Raw genomic sequence first — 18986 nt, 5'->3', positions numbered from 1 at the left:
GTGATAACATGTGCGCTTATCAATACTCTTTAGAAATACGAATGTTTCAATTATACAGCTTCCAAATAAAATCATAAAGTGGAATTGGCTGATCACCATCCTGTTTCCTAGTAAAGCAATTAGCCGCCACACTAGCGTGGGTCGGCAAGGCTCTAATAAACGGGTCGTTCCAGTCGCACACCTATATATATGTATATTTTAATATTGGCTACAATGGCCAATACAAAGGCATTCGTACATCGACACGATGTGATAACCACGATAACTGCCGAATTACTACTGGCTTAAAGCTCGACGAAATTAATGGCCTAAAGGCCGACGAAATTAAATGACCTAAAACCCATAAAAACTACTTTATTTATATCCAAGTTCCATATTCCTAAATTTACACTTTCGTCGGATCGAACCGGGGACCTCTGCGTTGCAGAATAGATTCGCTTACCAACTATATTTATGAATGGGTCACTCAGTGCTCTTTGTGGGCTGGCCCGTTCGAACTCAGGCTAACTTAAGTTGGATCAGGATGGTCAGGTCTAGTGAACGTTAGGGCAGGCAGGCATATTTCCGGTTGCCCAACCAGGTCGTTGATTTTCCATCTAAAGGAGCACCGATAACCTTCCTCTGTGAATCGATCAATCAATCATTGGGAAATGAAAATCTTGTAACCCTAGTAAGTTCCATCTTATGATATATTTCATTTTCATTCTCTTTTGGTATCAAAATTGACCACTATATTTCAAGTGTTTTCTTCTATCTTGGTTAACATTTCCTAGTTATCATTGAACATCTTGCGATAATTTGAACAATTATCAGGGTTTTTAACTTCAAAATTACTAAGCTATTACTATTAATCCCTTGTAAATCTGAACATTGTTTCTGTTTTATACTATTTTTGTATAAAGCATTGAGTTTAGGTATTCAGATTCATATAGTAATTAGGTCAATGTACTTGTGCACATCAAGTGTTTGGTAATATGTCCAGTCCAATAGATATCAACCAAACATAGCTAAGTTAGTTCATGCATCTTTAGTAGAAGATAAATTCATAGTCAATTACGCCTAATTGAATCTTAATTCTTCTGGACGCTGGTGCTGCTTCTAATAATTTTCCGGATAACACTTCATCTTTCGGCAGGAACTGAAAAAACTTTTGAACCTCACGATGAGCCTTTATGACGAGTGGAAAGCTATTCTTAGAATTCAGAAATTCAGAAGAGTAGTATCATACACAGGATTTTACTGTTTCGTTTCAGTCTTGACTTATGCGTACACGAGCAATACGTGAGTTTATCGATCACTTTTATAATTAACATGGAGACATATGATCAAAATTCATAAAAAGTTTTCTAAGATGTTTATTCCTGCAAATGTTCTCTCTTACAGGACTAGGGCCGGAATCCCGAGAGTTGACCAGTTTTATGCAACTTATCCGGCTGGGACAGAATTACTAGCCGACACAGCCAAGGTATCATGTTATGATTTTCAGTATGCCACCACTTATATGTTTGTTTTCAAATTTCTTTTTGAATAATATAAATGTACTTGCAGTTATATAAAGCTGCTCTCGGAAACTGTTTTGAACTGGAAGATTGGGGTCCGATAGAGTTCTCCGTGATGGCTAAGCACTTTGAACGTCAAGGAAAACCGCCTTATGCCTACCACTCTGTAAGTATGATGTTAGAGATAAAATAATCGTTATTGGGTTCTACATATTTTGGCAAATTAAAGGTGAAAAAATGACGCCACCTTGGTAGCCCAGTTGGTAAGTGCATCTACTCCGCAATACGAAGGTACCAGGTTCGATCCCTGGGAAGTGCAAATCTAAAAATATTGAACTTGGGTATAAATAAAGTAATATCTTTGGGCTTTAGGCCATTAATTCGTCGGGCTTTAGGCCATTAGTTTCGTTCGGCTTTAGGCCAGTAGTAATTCGGCAGTTATCGTGCTTATCACATCGTATCGATGTATCAATGCCTTCGTAATGACCATTGTAGTCAATATTAAAAAAAGAAGGTGAAAAATGAAGTTTTTGACAAAGGATGATTGTGATTCAAGATAACTTCATGAGCAACCGTCTAATCATTAAGATCTAAAGCTAGACTCGCCCGCTTTAAACATGATATTGTTTTAGATCCAAATAATTGGATTTGCTGATAAGATGGTGTTTCGGCGATTGTGCAGCAATACATGGCACACCTCCTTTCTCATGGACAGCTCGATGGAAATGGCGCATAGAGTTAGTTATGATCTTTGAGCAGAATCACAAGTGTAACTTTCGACTGGAACTCTGGCGATTAAGCGAGATTAGATGAATCTCGATTTTAAGAAGTTCAATGTGATCTCTCATGTGTATGCAACTGGCAAGAGCCCATGTGTTTTTTGTCTATGTCGATGCATTAATGTTAGATTTGAACTACCATAATATGGATTAATATCTCTAGAGATGAATTTTATTAAAACATATACTGTTTAAGATTGGACAATGTAAATTGAATCATATTCTCGAGTCGATTACTCGTGAGTTTTTTTTTTGACATGGGACTCCAAGAATCATTACATTCATTACAAGGCATGGACACATCGTGAATATATAATATGAAGATACATAATGAATTAAGCCTTGTCCTTCTTTATTAGTTGAAAGTAATTACCATCTGTTCATATTTGAATGCTTAAAAAGTTTATTTAGGGTTTCCTGTTTGATTTTAAATAGGAATTGACTATGTAGTTGTAAGTATTTAACCTAATTGTTCAATTTTTTTCTCGATGAAAGTTATTATACTTGAAAGTAAGAAACTTTCCTATGAAATCCTTCCAGATAAAACAATAGAACTTCTGTCAATACATGGTAATTTTAGCTCTAAATTTACAATGATGAAACTCCTTGAGTACTAAATCAAGTTCATAATAGCAAAACAAGCATAATGAGGTTATTGTCTAGTTTCTGAACACACAATTCATCACTCTTAACGCAAGACTGTCAATAAATCTCCAATACCCATTCCACCATTTCTCTTTTCTTAGACGTAAAACCAAGAACAAACCCCAAAATCCAACTCCAAACCCTAAAACAACTAGACCATATAGTAGTCCCTTCTCTCTGAGATCATCATCATCTCTTGACACACGAGTATCGGTTCTTCCACCAGGATCAACCTCACAACTCTTGTTTGTGGGTAGCCCACACAACAAAGTATTACCAACGTAAGCTGACCCTTCGATACTCAATGTATCGAAGTGAAGTCCTGATGGAATCCTTCCACTCAAGTTATTGTACGATAGGTTTAGAGTGGTTAATCGGTCCATTGATGTCAGTGATTGTGGGATACTTCCAGACAATTTGTTGAAACTGAAATCCATTGCCTCCAAACCATACATGTTTCCTATACTCGTCGGAATTTCACCCGAGATATGATTATGTGATAAATTAAGCATGTAAAGACCTTTTAATGAGCCTAACTCTGGCGGTATGTTTCCCTCAAGATTGTTGCACGAGAGGTCGATCCCTGAGTTATAAGTGGATACAAATTCAAAATGTCGCATGAACCCCTTGATCACCATGTCTAATTGTGTCCCTGTATACATGAGTGAGATAACCTCACCAAGCAAGACTTTGGTATTGGGTCGACTTTTTAGCATCTCCAAATTGCTTATATTAAGTGGAATCGGACCAGTGAGTTTGTTTATGGATAAAAGAAGTATTTGAAGTTTATTCAAATGAGTAATCTCAATTGGGATTGCTCCACTGAACTTGTTTGACATCAAAGATATGATCTTAAGATTATGGAGTGAGCCAATGAAAGTGGGTATGGTACCTTCAAAATTGTTGTTTTGGAAGTTGAGAACTTCCAACTCTTGAAATTGTTGGATGAAAGTTGGGAAAGTACCATTAAGATTGTTGTCATTTAATTGAAGGCTTTTTAGTTTTTTCATTTGTTCGAGCTCTCTTGGAACACGTCCCGTGAGATAGTTCCTGCCTAAGTTCAATGAGACAAGAGAATCACAGTACTGTAGAGAAGAAGGTATTGGTCCAGATAGTGTGTTGTTAGAGAGATCGAGATGCATCAAAGCGTGTTCCTTGGAGCAGATAGAGATAGGGATCGGACCCGAAAGTTTATTACCAGATAACGAAACAGAGGCAGCATAAGATAGCCTTTCTCCTATCTCAGTTGAGATTCTACCTGTAAATTTGTTCTTTGATAAATCAAAAAGTCCCGCATTTTGCGGCGGTAGAGGGAGGAGACCTTGAAGGTTATTGCCGGCTAAATTCAGTATAGGGATTGGGAAATTGAGAGTAAGATGAAGAGAGGGTGGTAATGTTCCTTGTAAGTTATTGTAGGAGAGATCTAAATATGAGAGGTTAGGGAGGTTGAAGAGACAGGATGGGATAGTTCCAATTAGATAGTTTCGAGACATATCCAAGGCACTAAGTTGTGTCAAATTACAAAGAAAATGTGGAATATATCCTTTCAAACTGCAGTTCTGCAGAGCCAGAGTTTCAAGTTGAAATTTCGATATCGGTGCCTTTTGGTCTATTTCTATAGTTATCTTGTTCAAGTTGAGATTTATCCAAGTGAGGTTTAGTTCATCGACCGAAGCGATCAATGGGAATTTACCTACAACAGAGTTGACAGAGATATCAAACATATAGAGGTTTTGGAGTTTGGCTATGCAACTTGGGATTGTTCCTGTTAAATTGTTATTACCTAAAATAAGCAGTTTAAGATTCAAAATCTCACATACTGATTCAGGGATGGAACCTTGTAAGTTATTCTGAGTCAAAACCAGATATTCAAGATTTTTCAGTTTGGAGATTGTAGATGGAAGTGAAGATGTTATGTTATTGAGAGAGAGGTCTAGGAACCTTAATTGTGAAAGATTTGTAATTGAAGTAGGAAAAGAACCTTGTATTGAACAACCCGATGCTCGAAAACTAACCAATAATGGTGCATTGGATATAGAATCTGGAATTGACCCGAAAACTTTAGTTGAAGATATAAAAAGATATTGAAGTTTAGGCAATGGACGATGAAATAGTCGAGTGAGATTAACGACAAGGTCTGGGTTAAAACCCACATGAAGCTCTACTAGTTGAGGAATATAAGGGATTGAACCTTGTATTTGACAATTTGTGAAGTCAATGACTGTAAGAGATCTTAGATTCGCAAGCTGAACGGGAATTGGGGAGTTGAGGAAATTAGAATCCATAACGAGAATTGATAAACGTTGAAGATTGACGAATTCATACGTTGGAATTGAAGTAGAAATCTTGCAGTCAGAGAGGTATAATTCCCTAAGATCGTAAAGAAACGATATTGGTTTAGCCCAGTTCGATGCCGAAGATGGCACTGATAAATCAACACCAGTCAAGTCTAGGTACCTAACACTGGTTAACTCTCTCAACCAATTTATATCTCTTGCTGATAGATTACTAGTAGGGTAATAACTTGTTATGTATTTTTGTGATACTTTCAATGTATTAACGTTTACAGAGATGGATGTATAGTCGGGAATTTTAGTAGAGCACGAGAGATCGAGGTACTTTAAGGAAAACATGTTTGAAAATTGTGTAGTAATAGAGCCTGAAAACTTCGAATTCGATATATTAAGATACGTGAGGTTAATAAGATTAGAAAACTGATGAGGTATCTTGGAGAAGTGAAAGTTGTTGAAGCTTAAATCAATATATTCGAGATGAGTAAGATTAAAGAGGGAAGGAGAGATTGTACCATTAAGTGCAGATGATTTTGAAGTAGTGACGATTTTTGAAAAATAGTTGCGCATATAAGTGTCAGGATTTGGATTTCGAAGATCCACTTTAACAATATGAGAGGTGTTAGAGCAATGAATTCCCTGCCAATTACAACAGTTTTGGCCTTGCCATGACGATAAACGATCAGATGGGTCAGTGAGAAATGATTTAAAGCTCAAGAGGGCTGTCCTTTCATCATGGTAGCAAGGCCTAGACGCAGGAAATCGAGAGATGAAAACAAGAACTAGAAGAAGAGGAAGACGGGTTTGATTGGCATCCATGGCTGTAAAGTTGGACTGATGACTTCTCAGAGAATATATATATATAGATATACATAATATACATAAGACGTCGATTGTTTATTATATGAAAGTTAGTATAAAAGCAATAAATTATATTTATAGCTTCAGGAATGCTTGCCTCCTGACTCGAAGTCATTCGTTTGAATTGAGCTATATCAAATTTGAACTATAGAATAGAATTGAGTAGAAAATTCATTTCTCTTTGGTTTTTATAGATCAATGAATACTAGAATTCCTCTCTCGATGCTCCAGCAAATGGCGAAGGAGGTATAAACGACAGAATTTGATGTTTAAAGCTGTTGGGATCACAAACTCATGACACTGTTGCCCAAAAGAGATGTCAGTTGTCACCGCCTTTCGTGCAGTCGCTAGATAACCCCTCTTACGCACATGAGGTCTTGAGATCGAATTCTGGTGGAAACCATTTGCCACATGATTTATCTCATGCAATTAGCATAAATGAAGTTAAAGTTAGAAATTTAGAATGGCGGTAAGGGTCTTTAAATGACCTTTGAGGTCTAAGATGTCTTAAATGATGACGGTTATAGTGCTTATTCAATTTATGATATATCTTCATATTATATATTCATGATGTATCTATGCCAAATAATGTAATGACTCTTGAATGTCAAAAAGATAAGAGTTGCCAATTTGGTGCGGTAACGTTTGACGAGTTACAACAAGGGAAAGTACAATTTGTTACCTAACTGGGATCGAGTAATACTTCATAATATAAGAAGCAAGTTCTATATGTATTTATCCTAATATTATTAGACAAGCAAGCGCTAATCGTGACGTCTATTAGAAAAGTAACTCGTGTCAAACCTTAAAACTTTGAGACATTTGACTTTTAGATTCGTTTGGATGGTCAGAGTCAAATTGAGGAAACTCAACCTACTCCTTTTCATTGAAATTTTGATTGTCAAAATCTTGTATTATCAGATATTGGTTGTCTTTCTATTGGTATCATAGTCTTTTTTTTTTTTAAGAAGTATCATAGTCTATTTGATGTCATGATGTAAATTGCAGGTGAAAACAACAATGGAAGAAATGTTCATATTTTATGTGTGAATTGTTCGTTTAGTATATAGTTTGCTTGTTACACAAGAAACCAAAGAACCGAAAAAGAGATTTTTTTTTTTTTTTTGTTGAAAGGAAAAAGAGATTAATAATGAAGGAGAATATGTGGTCAACTACGAATAAGACTCAGAATTAAATATTATTATAGGTTATTTTTCTAGTAAAATCAAATCGTTTCTCTTAAAACTCAGACTTATTCTTGCATGAATTCGATACAATTTTTTGGACTCTTGCATATTGTGTTTCAGATAAAAATCTTCCTTAGAACCAACCCCACCATCCATAAGTTATGGTGGCCAATATGTGTTACAACCAAATATCTTATATAGAAAAAAATTATTTTCGGACTCAGTGCAAATCAATTATGTTTGACTTGATTGACTTTGATTTAATACGGGGACAATTCTAGAGGACCGTAAACAAATAAAATAGATTAAAAAATAGAAAATCTAACCATCGTTCATCTTAGACAGAGAGAGGAAAAAGAAGAGAGATTGTGTTTCATGTGGTTATAAGAGATTGAGTTGTCAACGGTTGGTAGCCCAAGTGGTTCCAAGGTGTTGACATAAATTCCAGAAAGCCCTGGAGGTCCCTGGTTCGAATCCTAGAGAAGGTGGAATCTTTGGTTATTTGAATCCCATTGTCGAGCTAAGGAACTCCCATTGAACACCAATCCGCTCGATTCATTTGAATTATGTTATTGTTCTACTCGGGCAGCCTGCAGGGCACGAAACCAGATTCTTACTCTTGTATTATTCAATCCCACTATGTCATGGGCCATAAAAGAGTCTGTTAATCTAAACAAAATAACCGAGCATTAGGCTGAAGTCCACACTCTACTTTTAGTAGTCATAGATAGTTTGATGAAGCTCCATCTTGGTATTACTTCTAATTTATGTTTCTACTTGAAAATTCTGGTTGGTTGAAGTCTGTCATGATGCCTTTGACGGTAATCGACGTATTTACCTTTAATCGCTTATATTTTGGCTGCATGAGTAGCTTTACTGAGTGTACAACATTATGACGCTGTTTGTGCTTTCTTTTTCATTCAGCGTTCACCGAGTTCTTCTTTACCCGTTTTCAGGAAAATGATCCAACTTTAATGGGAAGAGAAAAAAAAAGAGTGATGCACGTGAAATGCATAGTTTCTATCTACATTTCTACAAAAAATACATGGGAGAATTGCAGGAGGCTGTCAATAAGTCGGATCGGTTAGTTTGCTGTTATGAACTCAATTGTTTGCTCGGAAAATATATCTGTAATGTGGTATATCTTTGTTTGTTAAATACGTATTTCCATAACTTAGTGCAAAACTTACCAAGGCATATCAAACTGCTGCTGTCCTCTTCGAGGTTCTGAAGGCTGTGAATCTGACACAAGATGTTGAAGTTAATCATGAGGTGAAACCACATAACATTTCCAATATGTTACTTATGGTTTTTCCTAAAAGTTCTATTACCTTTTAACCGTGGTGGTATAGTAGTAATGCCATTATTTCCCTTGGTTGGTGTAGATTCTAGACGCTCATACAGAAATCGTGAAGAAGACACAGATTGATCAGGCTATTAGGCGATATCTTGAGGTTTGTGTTGGACATTTTTCTTTTCTATAAAATGTTTTCAGATCTTCTTCTTCTTCTAGTTGGCTTGTTTTTCCGCTCCACAGCTTGAACCCATTAAAAGAAACTAGACACAAGTAAAGATAACTACGCCTATCTATACAAAGACTTCGAAAACAACTGTGATTAGGAAGCCGACAAAAGTGGCTTGAGTTTGTCGTGAATCCCTCTATCCACGGCTTTGGAATATTCACCCAGTTTTCATCAAGAGAAAGTGGCGTGAATCCAACCGTTGCATGGGATTCACGCCACTTTTGTCGGTGGCTGAGTCTTTTTCAATTCCAAAAATAAGAAGTTAGAAATTCTAATCCACTTAAAAAGCCAAAACAGAAACCGCATCAAACAGTATAACTCTGTTGATTTGTACATCTGAGTTTGTATGGATGTGGCTATCATTTGCAAGTTCTCAGTCTGATAATGGCCACCTTATCTGGTTGGATAAGCTGCTTAGTCATATCATCAAAGTCAGCTAGGTATAGCTCTACTTCACCAATTGGGGATCTAACTTTAGCTAAGTGATCAGTAACCTGATTGAGTTCTCTATACACCTGCTTCCAGAAGAACAAAGAGTCTAATATGGACTCAGTATCTATGTAGTCTATCTCGGCCGACATGGCCAAGAATCTCATGCCCCAGCTCAGTCTCGGCCCTCGGCCGGACAGAGACTGATACCAACTGCATAACTCAGTATCTAAGAGTCTATTGTTTGTTTTGTAAATTTACAGGAGAGAGAAAAAACCGAAATTGGTGAACAGGTGTGTTTGGAGGCTCATTAGAAAGTAAGCACCAGTAACATTTGCAAAATGATATATTCTGTCTTGAGACAAACAAAATTGTAGTCTCTCTCTGTACCCTGTTTTGTTTCTCTCGAAATTTGATTTGATGAAGAAAACCTCCTACTATCAATTGTTTGTACTCCTGTAGCATTCGTGGCTTTCTGTTAAATATTTCTATGAAATGCCAAATTTCCATGTTTACTACTGCAAAAAACGAATCTTTTCATTTAAAACAATCTTAATATTGGGTATCGGCATGAGACCGTGCCAAGATCAAATCTCAGTCTCGAACTTCTGAACCCACTATGCCGAGCTCAAATCAAGATTTCTTTTTTACAATAGTGACCTACCTTTACTGGAAGATTATCCTTACAAAAATGTGTCAATGGGTAATAAAAAAGGTGATTAATCAGAATATCGAACATGAGAGATGTGCCAGATAGTTTCCAGCATTCATATGTTCATCATCCTTTTAGTTTCTAACATTCATATATTCACCATCCTTAGGGGAAGGTAGAAATGTAAAAATACCCGTCATGGTGGGCTACCGAGTCGGCCTGTTTCACCATAAAGAGTAAACCCGAATCAAAAGAGGAATGGTCACTCACCAAAAAGAAATTATCCCATCTGATGCTTGTTCAAAGCTTGAGACACGAAAACTGCATAACTGAAACTGTCTTGTTCATAAAATTAATCCATATATTTCTAAACCCATTTTCATATGGTAATTACTATACTGTAACCTATGATCAATAGGTTTTTCTCACTGTATTACATTCGATAATGTGATTCAAAAGTCATCAACTCATCCGTTTACTTATCAGTTTCGGTTAAGAGAAGTCCGTTATCCCTCCACTTCTTAGAAGGGTTGGCTTATTGTTGTACCAAGTTTTGTCTTCTTTGCATGAAAATACTAACTTTCAAGCAGCAGCGACCTTTCCGCCATCTTCGATGAAGTAAATAGCATTTTCTGGGACCTGAAAACGGAAGGTACCAAGAGAAGCAAACCGTTAATAGATTTAATATAAAGATATTATGTTTGTCTTAATCTTATTAAAAATACTACATCATTTCATACGCGTCTAGAGAAGAACAGACATGATTATGGAACACTCTTCTTAATACCAGTTACTATATCGTCCAGGCACCACCCAGGCTATATATGGTACAAGGTTTTTCATTGCCATACAGTATGCCCTAGACCACCCAAGGCTTCACTTTCTGACCAATCTACACATCAAATCAACCCAAAAGGCATAGCCGATATGTAAGACAAGATATTAAGGTCTAACCTAGGTTTGGAAGGTCTTCCTAAGCAATGTGGGACTAAGCGCTTGCACAAACAGTTCCGTCCACATCAGTACATCACATGACTAAGACGCTGTATTAGAGGACAACGTGAATGTATTTCCTAAATCTTTTTTCCCTTTTAGAAATTTGGGAAGTGGGGAAGAGAAATACAAGCATCTGAATCTATGTATGATGATCCTTTTAGAAGGAATCTAATATTACAGGGTTCAATTCATAGAATATTGTGAAGTCCCAAAGTTCGAAGAGAGCACAACAATTTTTGTTTTTTTCCTTGTTCGATCATTCAGGTACTGTCTAGTTTGTGAGCTTAGGCTAAACCTAAGTAGAACGGAACGGTTTTCAGATTTCATTCTAACATGGTACCAATTCAGTAGTGAAAAACTAACAACACATGCACATGTCAAATACGCATCGATGGGAGACATGAGTCACGTAAATAAATAAAAGGACGAAAATGGAACAGTTTGGATATAGACTAACGAAGAAGTTAGAATGCATTACATCAGGCCAGGTATCTGTGATGAACTCCACAATATCGTACGATATGTCTCCCTGGACTTCAATTTGCTCCTTCTCAGTTGGCCCCTAAAAAGGACTATCGAAGTTAGATAAACAGAAGCATCAAACTATACCACATACCATCCGATTTATGGAACCAATTCACCTTAACAACAGACGCTCCGGATGCGAACTTTCTCCCTAGCTTCTTTGAAGTATCACTCAATTTAACACCTTAAACGTAATTGCGACAAAAATCATTGAGTTAGAACCTTAGATAGCATTAAGACCATCAAACTTTTGAAACGACTATTGCATATAATGAACTTTTAAGCAAAAAATAACTGTGCTGATGTTGCTTACCGAAGAGGTCTAGTCCTTTCACGATGGTCACACACTTTCGCTTGTTACGTACAACTTTTTCAATAATAACTTCTTTCTTATCCTACACAAAAGAAATTTCATCCTCAGTCATCACTCATCAACTATTATGGAGACTTGAAACTGCATCTAGTAAGTCGAGTACTATGAAACAGCGCCACTAATATAAGACAAGTGGTAGTCCAATAACACAAATTTTTAATCAACAAGCACAATAGTAGGAGTATAGTATTGAGACCATTTTGGATATAAGGTCACCGTTTTTTAAACCAATTATACATTCTAGAGTCTAGACACCAACAATCAGATAATCATCATAAGAACAAACTTCCTGGGAGCTCCTATTTTTACTCTTTGCAGAAGCATATGATAAAATCATACAAAATGGGGAAGTCCAACATACTTGAACAGAACCAAGTGAAACCTTCAATGTCAATCACTCCAAAATCTAAATCATGAAAATTTCAGGTGGACGAAATAGCACCACTGTTCTTGAGCCTTTCTCACCTAAAAGCTAGCTCAAGAGGTGAGCTTTTCCCTCACATTTATAAGTGACTCCCATCTCCTCCCACAACCAACTTGGGATCACTCCAATGTTAAATGTGTTTAACGGATCGTGCTCGCTTCGATAGACTTTTGTTTCTTCATGATGATTTTTCATCGATCAAAGCTACCATCGATATCCCTAGACATTAGTCCATCCTATGTTTCATATATGCATGTGAAACTATGGTGATGTTTTCCAACTATAGCGACAATGTAAGTAAGACCGTCACGTATTTTTAACTACCGAATGATTGCATCGAAGAAAACTGAATCACCCAACTTCATGCATATGAAACCCTACTCTTTTTCATTCGAACTTTACGACAAACTACTACCCTAACCTTCATTCAAAGAAAATTATCTACATAACCCTAAAAATTTCTGAGAAACTTATGAGATTGATATTCAAATAAACCACTAAATGATCTTACTTTCTTCTTAATCTTCCCACCAGGAAGACGTTTTACTTCCTCTTTAGATGTTGAAGTACCACCATCTGCAACAACAACAAAAAAATACACCAAATATACTACTAGTATTGAATTAATGAACAAAACTTGAAAACAAGAAAACCCATTAATGGGGTTACCAGTAGAAGTTGCAGGAGTGGCGCCGTCACCACCACCACCACCGCCGAACGTAATTCCGACCGATTGAAACTGTTCGGAAACCTTATCAGCTTCTTTGTCATTTAGTTCTGAAAACAACAATGAAATCAGTTGAGAGAGAAAACAACAAAGACTTCCCCAGATATTGAACAGATTTAGGGATTAGGGTGTTGGGTTTTTGTTGTTTTTACCTTTGACGAGATCAGGGTAAAGTTCAGGAGCATTCTCAATCAACCAAGGCTTACATTTCTCAAAATCAGGTCAAAATTCAATATTCTGCAGGTAAACTACAAACAGGACAATATAAAACCCTAATTCGTTGAGGTTTCTCCGCCATTTCCTTGATTGATTTCTCTTTCTTTTTTTTTTTTTTTTTTTTGCATAAATTGATTTCTCTTTCTCTCTCTCTAAAACTGTTGTCTTTTTTCTGAACAGAATAAGTTTGCGGGGAATTGGGAGATTTGCTGTTTGGACCCCTTTCAGATAATTGACTTGCTGTTTGGACTCCCTTTTTTCAGTGTTGCAATTTAGACTCCCTTTTTCAAAAAAAAAAAAAAAAGTTAAATATAACAGTTTTAAAATATATGAAAAGTAAAAGTACTATTTTACCCTAATCACAGGGAAAGTACTATTTTACCCTTCTTTCTTCTCTCCAATCAATCACCAGTTCGAACCCTAGATAATGATAAATCTTACTTCAACTTCTCATCTATATATTTCTTGATGCTAACCCTTCTCATTTATCAACCCCAAGTTACTGTGATAGTGATAGAAGATTACCAACTCTTAGACATACCTCGCACATGGGCTCTGCTCTATCTTCTCTTCTCTCTCTCTTATTTCTTTGCATCAACAACTTGGGTTTATCTTCAAAACCAGTTGACCCAGAAGAAGTTCCACTTGAGGAAGCCATTAGATTTATTCACAATCAAAAGAAAAAAAAAAAAACAGAAATCAAAACAATAAACAGAGCACTTATTCGTCTTAATTAGACACCGCAACCAAATGCTAATTGAGATAAGATAATAATTCTAGAGAGAGAAACTAGAGAGAAGAGGGTTTATAGAGAGAGACTGAAATACTTCATCAGTTGGTGATCAAAATTGAAGAGGTTGATTTCTGACGGTAATAACGAAAACATCGATTGTGAGGATGAAAGTATTGAGGGAGATGAACCGGTCAGGTGTGGAGGCAATGCGTTCAAAGATGGGAACGAAGAGTAATGTCATCCGAAACCTCCCCAAGAACGTCACCCATTAGTTTCGCTATGCATTGATAGTTGTGTTAGCGATGAAGTCTGTTTTTCTTTTTTTTTTACCTTATGGAGCATAAGATGAGAACTTGGAATGTTTTTCTCCTACTATTCTGTATCTTGGAAGTCAAGAAAGGCTATATTATATATGTGTTGTTTTTCCTTGTTGAATCATTGTTAAACTTGAAGTAATATAGGAAATAAGCTAAATGTTACCCTTAAAAAAAATTGAAGAGGTTGAAGAAGCTATAAATGTTGACAATGGTGAAGTTCATCTTGCTTAGTTAAAAAAATTAGGGGGTCCAAAGTGCAATATTGAATATAAAAGGGTAAGGTGGGAATTTTTTAAAGTATAACTTTAGAGACGGAATATTCTCGGGTGATTCCGTCAAAAGGGAGTCCAAAGTGCAACACTGGAAAAAGGGAGTCCAAACAGCAAGTCAATTATAAGAGAGGGAGTCCAAACAGCAAATCTCCCCGGGAATTTACGCAAGAAGGAGAATATATACCTAAGTACTTCTATAAGCACCGCAACTAGGATATTAGCAGATGAGTTCTATAGGCACTCCCCACATATGATTAGTGCTTATCATTAGCAGTCTGTTTGGGTTGGGGTTCCAAAATCAATGTTGACAACTAAACACGAGGCTTGCGTTCGTTGCAGGACTAAACCCAACACCTTACGGCACGAGATGATGACAGTCATGTACCACCAGTATCGGCATTCTCGAAGGTAACCCTCTCTTTCAAGAGGATTCATGACATGTTAAGCTCCGGTAAGGTACTTCGCTTTGCATCAAATTAAACCACCTGCCCCACCACCACTTACGAAGTTTCCCTCCTAAACTCTTTTTCCTCCTCACTTTTTTTTCCGCCCAAAGATGTGTCTTATAGCAACTTAGATGAAAGAAACAAAATGTACAAACAATTTCTTTGTAAATATGTGCGGTTTAGTCACTATAGGTGGCTGTTTCTATTTACTTGCTTAGTGATAATTTGTCGAAAAACTATCTCTTGACCTCTCTCTCCAATTTATGTTTGTCCACATACCTCAGTTGAAATGTCTAAATATCCTATCCCATGTTGAGTCACATAAAGTTCCAAATTAAAATGTCTCAAAAAGTTCCAAATACTGATGTACGAGACGAGTGTCAACCTCCAAAACACATACCAAAACCAAAAATGTAATACCTAAAGAGGGAGGTGATGTTAGTGTTTCCATTTCATTGCACCGTAACTCGTTTGACCCAAATGGACCTTAAAATCAAACAACACAAAACAAGAAATCAAAATATAACCAAGATATGTTAGCTTAGGTTTATGAGATGATTATTCTTCGATTTTAGAAGCGAGTCACGCTTTACAGATAATTTTCCCCTATTAACCTGAGTTTTGAAGAATTACATAACGAGTCGTATCTGCATTTTTTTCATTCATATACCCGTCTAAATCTATTTAGCCTGTGTACTGTTGTCTTTTCATTTCTACGTCGCTTTGGCCTAGGAATTTATCGTTTAATTCTCCTATGTTGATACATCGCTTTTTGATTCTCATCTCGGGTGCAAAAAAAGACACAACCAAGATGCCCACCTCAAAAAAGTGGCAGTAACAAGGAAAGTCATTTTAACAGCAAGCATTTCTTTTTTTGGTTGTGGTTTTTGAATGTTATATTTCTTTTGGATGTTCCTCCTCCTTCTTTGGGTTATAAAGTGCCTGGCAGGTCACACGTAGTACAGGACAAGAGGCTAAATGCTATGTCAGAGGCTCTTGTGAACATGAAGGTATTAAAGATGTATCATTGGGAAAAGAATTTCAAGTTTGTCATTAAACAGTTCAAGAAAGAGGAGTATAAGTTGTTGTTAGTTGTCACATTTCAGAAAGCATATAATGGTTTTGTCTTTTGGGCAGCCCCTGCGTGGTTTCAACTGCTACTTTTGCAACTTGTTACTTTCTTCAGATATTTTTAGACTCGATTGAGCCACTCGAACTACATATTATGCAGTGGGTGATTTCTCTCGATGCTTGTAATTTGTTCACCTCTATAGAAACTTTAAATCTGAGTGGTGATAAAAAACAATGTATTCAACGTATTCCAGACCAATAATGACCGTTCATAGTCTCGTACATATTGGATTCTAGATTTTTATGACTCAACAAAATCCATGTCAGTCACAATACCTTGGTCTTTTTTTGTAGTACTTGTGACAATTCGTTTATTATTCCCAACAAAAGCTTCATCAAATAAGAGCCCATATCTTCAACAAAAAAAAGAGCTCATATGTACAAAACTTTAAAGTGTACAAAAGATGGAAATATGAAAGAGAGAGAATCGTGCTGACTCATCCAAAATTTTGTCAAAGATTCTCTTTACACTTATCATTTCCTTATATAAAATACACTACTGCTTCTTCTTTTCAAACCCCAAAAGAAAGAAAGCAAGAAAGAGAGAGAGAGAGACAGAACATGGAGGTGGTAAATAATGATGAATCACTACCACTTATTGAAAGATTGAAGTCTTTTAGGTATGTATGGATCTATTGTTCTACTACTACTACTTTGTCCTCCAATTCAGTTTTGTTTTCCCTTAAGGCTATAAATCTGCTGTTTCTGATGATGATGATGAATTAGGGTTTCAATATCATAAATTAAAGATTTGAATTCCATTCATTCTATGCATCTGATGATGTGTTTTAATGAAAAGAATTTACAAGTAGGTTAAGATTCATGATGATTTTTTTCTTCCTACAATTCTTTTTTTTTTTGGCTTAAAGGTTATACTAGTATTTCTGTTCAGATGTTGTTGAATTAGAGTTTCAATATTATAAATTAAAGATTTCTTATAGTTAGTTTTTCATTGTAAACCCTAATAAGAGTTCTCTTGATGCATCTATTATGTTTTGGCCTAATAAGAGTTGGCATAATTATTAAGTATTGTTTTTTTTTTTAGTATTAGGTTTTCTAAACCCTAGCTATGATGTTTTAACATTCTTATTGGGTTTGAATGTTGTTGTTTCAGGGAAGACATTTCTAATTGTATAAGCAAGTGGAGCAAGTATAATCTTGAAGACAAGTTGAAATATGCAGATGATATATTTAACAAGGTGCGAGTTCGTATCGGCAACTTGGCGAGGAATGGTGGATGTGGAACATCATCGGCACTATTCTACCATGCTAATTACGAAAATTTGCTTCGCGAAAATAAGCATATGAAGGTACTACTATTACTACTACTACATAGATGATAATAATGAAACGATTCTACAAGATCGTCTATCTATATATGTTCGTAGGCCTATGTAGTTGGTCTCGGCCGAGAATCTCGGCGAGATGAGACTTGGCCGAGACACCGAGTTAGGATTTGGCCGACAATATTTTCACATTGATAATATTTTTTTTATTAAGAATGATTGGAGTAAGTTTGTGTTTAAAATCCAGAGAATTGAGGTAATGAAGAATCAGGTAATTAAGCTTATTACTTAGTACCTATTAGCCATACATCTTGTCTCGGCCGAGTTTCTCGGTCTGTCTCGGTCTCGGTCTACGATCGGACCAAAACCGAGATCGAGACCAACTAACTACATAGCCGTAGGCATAATTTACTAATTACCTCTTTCTTTCGTTCTTTCTTAAGGAACTGTTTGTTTTGTTGGATGACGAACATGAGGCTTTCATTTCGAGTCATAGTAAGAAATATCTTGGGGATGAGTTTGATAATTGTCTCGTGAAATTATATAAGGTAAATTGGTAATCCTAGTAAACTGCTGGACTCTCACTCTCTCACCCTATATTATTATTATTATTTATGGAATATTAGTATTTGATTTGGATCTTAATTTTGAGATTTAATATTATTGTTAAACAGATTGAGATAAAATCTGGAAAGGTATCAAAGGACAAGAGTCAAACAAGATCAAGGAATAGTCTCATATATAATATGTTTCAAGGACTACCAGACCTTGACGAAAAAGAGTTAGCTGATTACAATGAGGCCAACGATAACTATGTTTTTATCAGGAAACAAATGGAAGACATGATAGATTGCATTAAGAAGTGTGATGAAGTTGGCAATCACTTAATTGACTTGAAATATTGTATTTCTCTTATAACTGAAGCTATAGATGGAATAGAATGAGAGAAGAAGAAGAAGAAGAAGAGTACATTGCTTCTTCGAGGACGACAATGGACCGTGGTGCTACTAAATAAATATCAATGTTGTTGTAGCGGTGAGCTTACTACTACTACTACTACTACTTGTGAGAATAGTCCCACATTGGACAATGGGATTCTAGTAACCAAGAATATAAGGCCAAGGTCCTCTCCACTCATTGCCAATTGGTTTTGAGTTGGATGGCCACAAACTTAACATGGTATCAGAGCTAGGCCCACACGTGATAGGTAAAAAGCCACACGTGCTCCACGTCGCCCGAAGAAACCCTAACACGTGAGGGGGCGTGTGAGAATAGTCTCACATTGGACAATGGGATTCTAGTAACCAAGAATATAAGGCCAAGGTCCTCTCCACTCATTGCCAATTGGTTTTGAGTTGGATGGCCACAAACTTAACACTACTACCTTAAGTTAAATTACAATCGAAATCTTATTTAAAGATTAAAAGTGTTTTAATGGTTGAAGTTGAACTGATTGTTATATTAGTAGTATCATTTTATTATGCGACAAAAAGAGATATGCTTTTGTGATCATCAGTTAATCAAGAACATTAGCAAAACAGTGTGATCTCCAAGGCCAAAGCCAATATAACATCCAAAAATGCTGGCCCTTGGAGAAGAATATCTTTTCTGACCCCTATTATCATGAAGAAAACCAAACTAGAGATCAATAGAGGTCGTCAGCTTAGCTTTTGG

At 36.3% G+C, this 18986-nt stretch overlaps 4 protein-coding genes across 5 annotated transcripts; 2 read left to right on the top strand and 2 right to left on the bottom strand.

The window, feature by feature from the left end:
• The first annotated feature begins 387 nt into the window (after positions 1 to 387).
• On the top strand, positions 388 to 2534 carry LOC147532379 (uncharacterized). Its single transcript, XM_086648871.1, has 5 exons — positions 388 to 670; positions 1136 to 1281; positions 1384 to 1465; positions 1549 to 1665; positions 2182 to 2534. The coding sequence occupies exons 2-5, from the start codon at positions 1163 to 1165 to the stop codon at positions 2233 to 2235; spliced, it is 372 nt and encodes a 123-aa protein (XP_086504997.1). The 5' UTR covers positions 388 to 670; positions 1136 to 1162; the 3' UTR covers positions 2236 to 2534.
• A 287-nt stretch (positions 2535 to 2821) lies between these two features.
• LOC147532378 (uncharacterized) lies at positions 2822 to 5799 on the bottom strand. The gene has a single exon (XM_086648870.1). It carries the CDS (start codon positions 5782 to 5784, stop codon positions 2938 to 2940), a length of 2847 nt encoding a protein of 948 aa, XP_086504996.1. The 5' UTR covers positions 5785 to 5799; the 3' UTR covers positions 2822 to 2937.
• Positions 5800 to 8372: 2573 nt separating this feature from the next.
• LOC147532377 (translation machinery-associated protein 22-like) lies at positions 8373 to 13264 on the bottom strand. The gene is given in 11 exon segments (XM_086648206.1): positions 8373 to 8504; positions 8594 to 8899; positions 8972 to 9141; positions 9763 to 10505; positions 11341 to 11424; positions 11504 to 11571; positions 11701 to 11782; positions 12696 to 12760; positions 12854 to 12961; positions 13064 to 13143; positions 13145 to 13264. Coding segments are annotated over 8 exon segments (609 nt in total). The 5' UTR covers positions 13210 to 13264; the 3' UTR covers positions 8373 to 8504; positions 8594 to 8899; positions 8972 to 9141; positions 9763 to 10448.
• A 3219-nt stretch (positions 13265 to 16483) lies between these two features.
• On the top strand, positions 16484 to 18761 carry LOC147532376 (uncharacterized). Of its 2 annotated transcripts, XM_086648167.1 has the most exons (5): positions 16484 to 16646; positions 17141 to 17336; positions 17756 to 17860; positions 17987 to 18377; positions 18703 to 18761. In XM_086648167.1, exons 1-4 carry the CDS (start codon positions 16588 to 16590, stop codon positions 18254 to 18256), a joined length of 630 nt encoding a protein of 209 aa, XP_086504293.1. In that variant the 5' UTR covers positions 16484 to 16587; the 3' UTR covers positions 18257 to 18377; positions 18703 to 18761. The 2 variants fall into 2 exon arrangements, with proteins under 2 accessions (XP_086504293.1, XP_086504294.1); XM_086648168.1 differs by lacking the exon at positions 17756 to 17860 and having other exon boundaries at positions 16554 to 16646.
• The last annotated feature ends 225 nt before the right edge of the window (positions 18762 to 18986 follow it).

Source organism: Eschscholzia californica, unplaced genomic scaffold (genome assembly GCF_041429995.1).
Source record: "Eschscholzia californica isolate CP2 unplaced genomic scaffold, dmEscCali1.0.p SCAF_6, whole genome shotgun sequence".
Taxonomy (NCBI): Eukaryota; Viridiplantae; Streptophyta; class Magnoliopsida; order Ranunculales; family Papaveraceae; genus Eschscholzia; species Eschscholzia californica.
The sequence above is the reverse complement of the archived record's forward strand: the minus strand, read 5'-3'. Positions and strand labels throughout refer to the sequence as shown.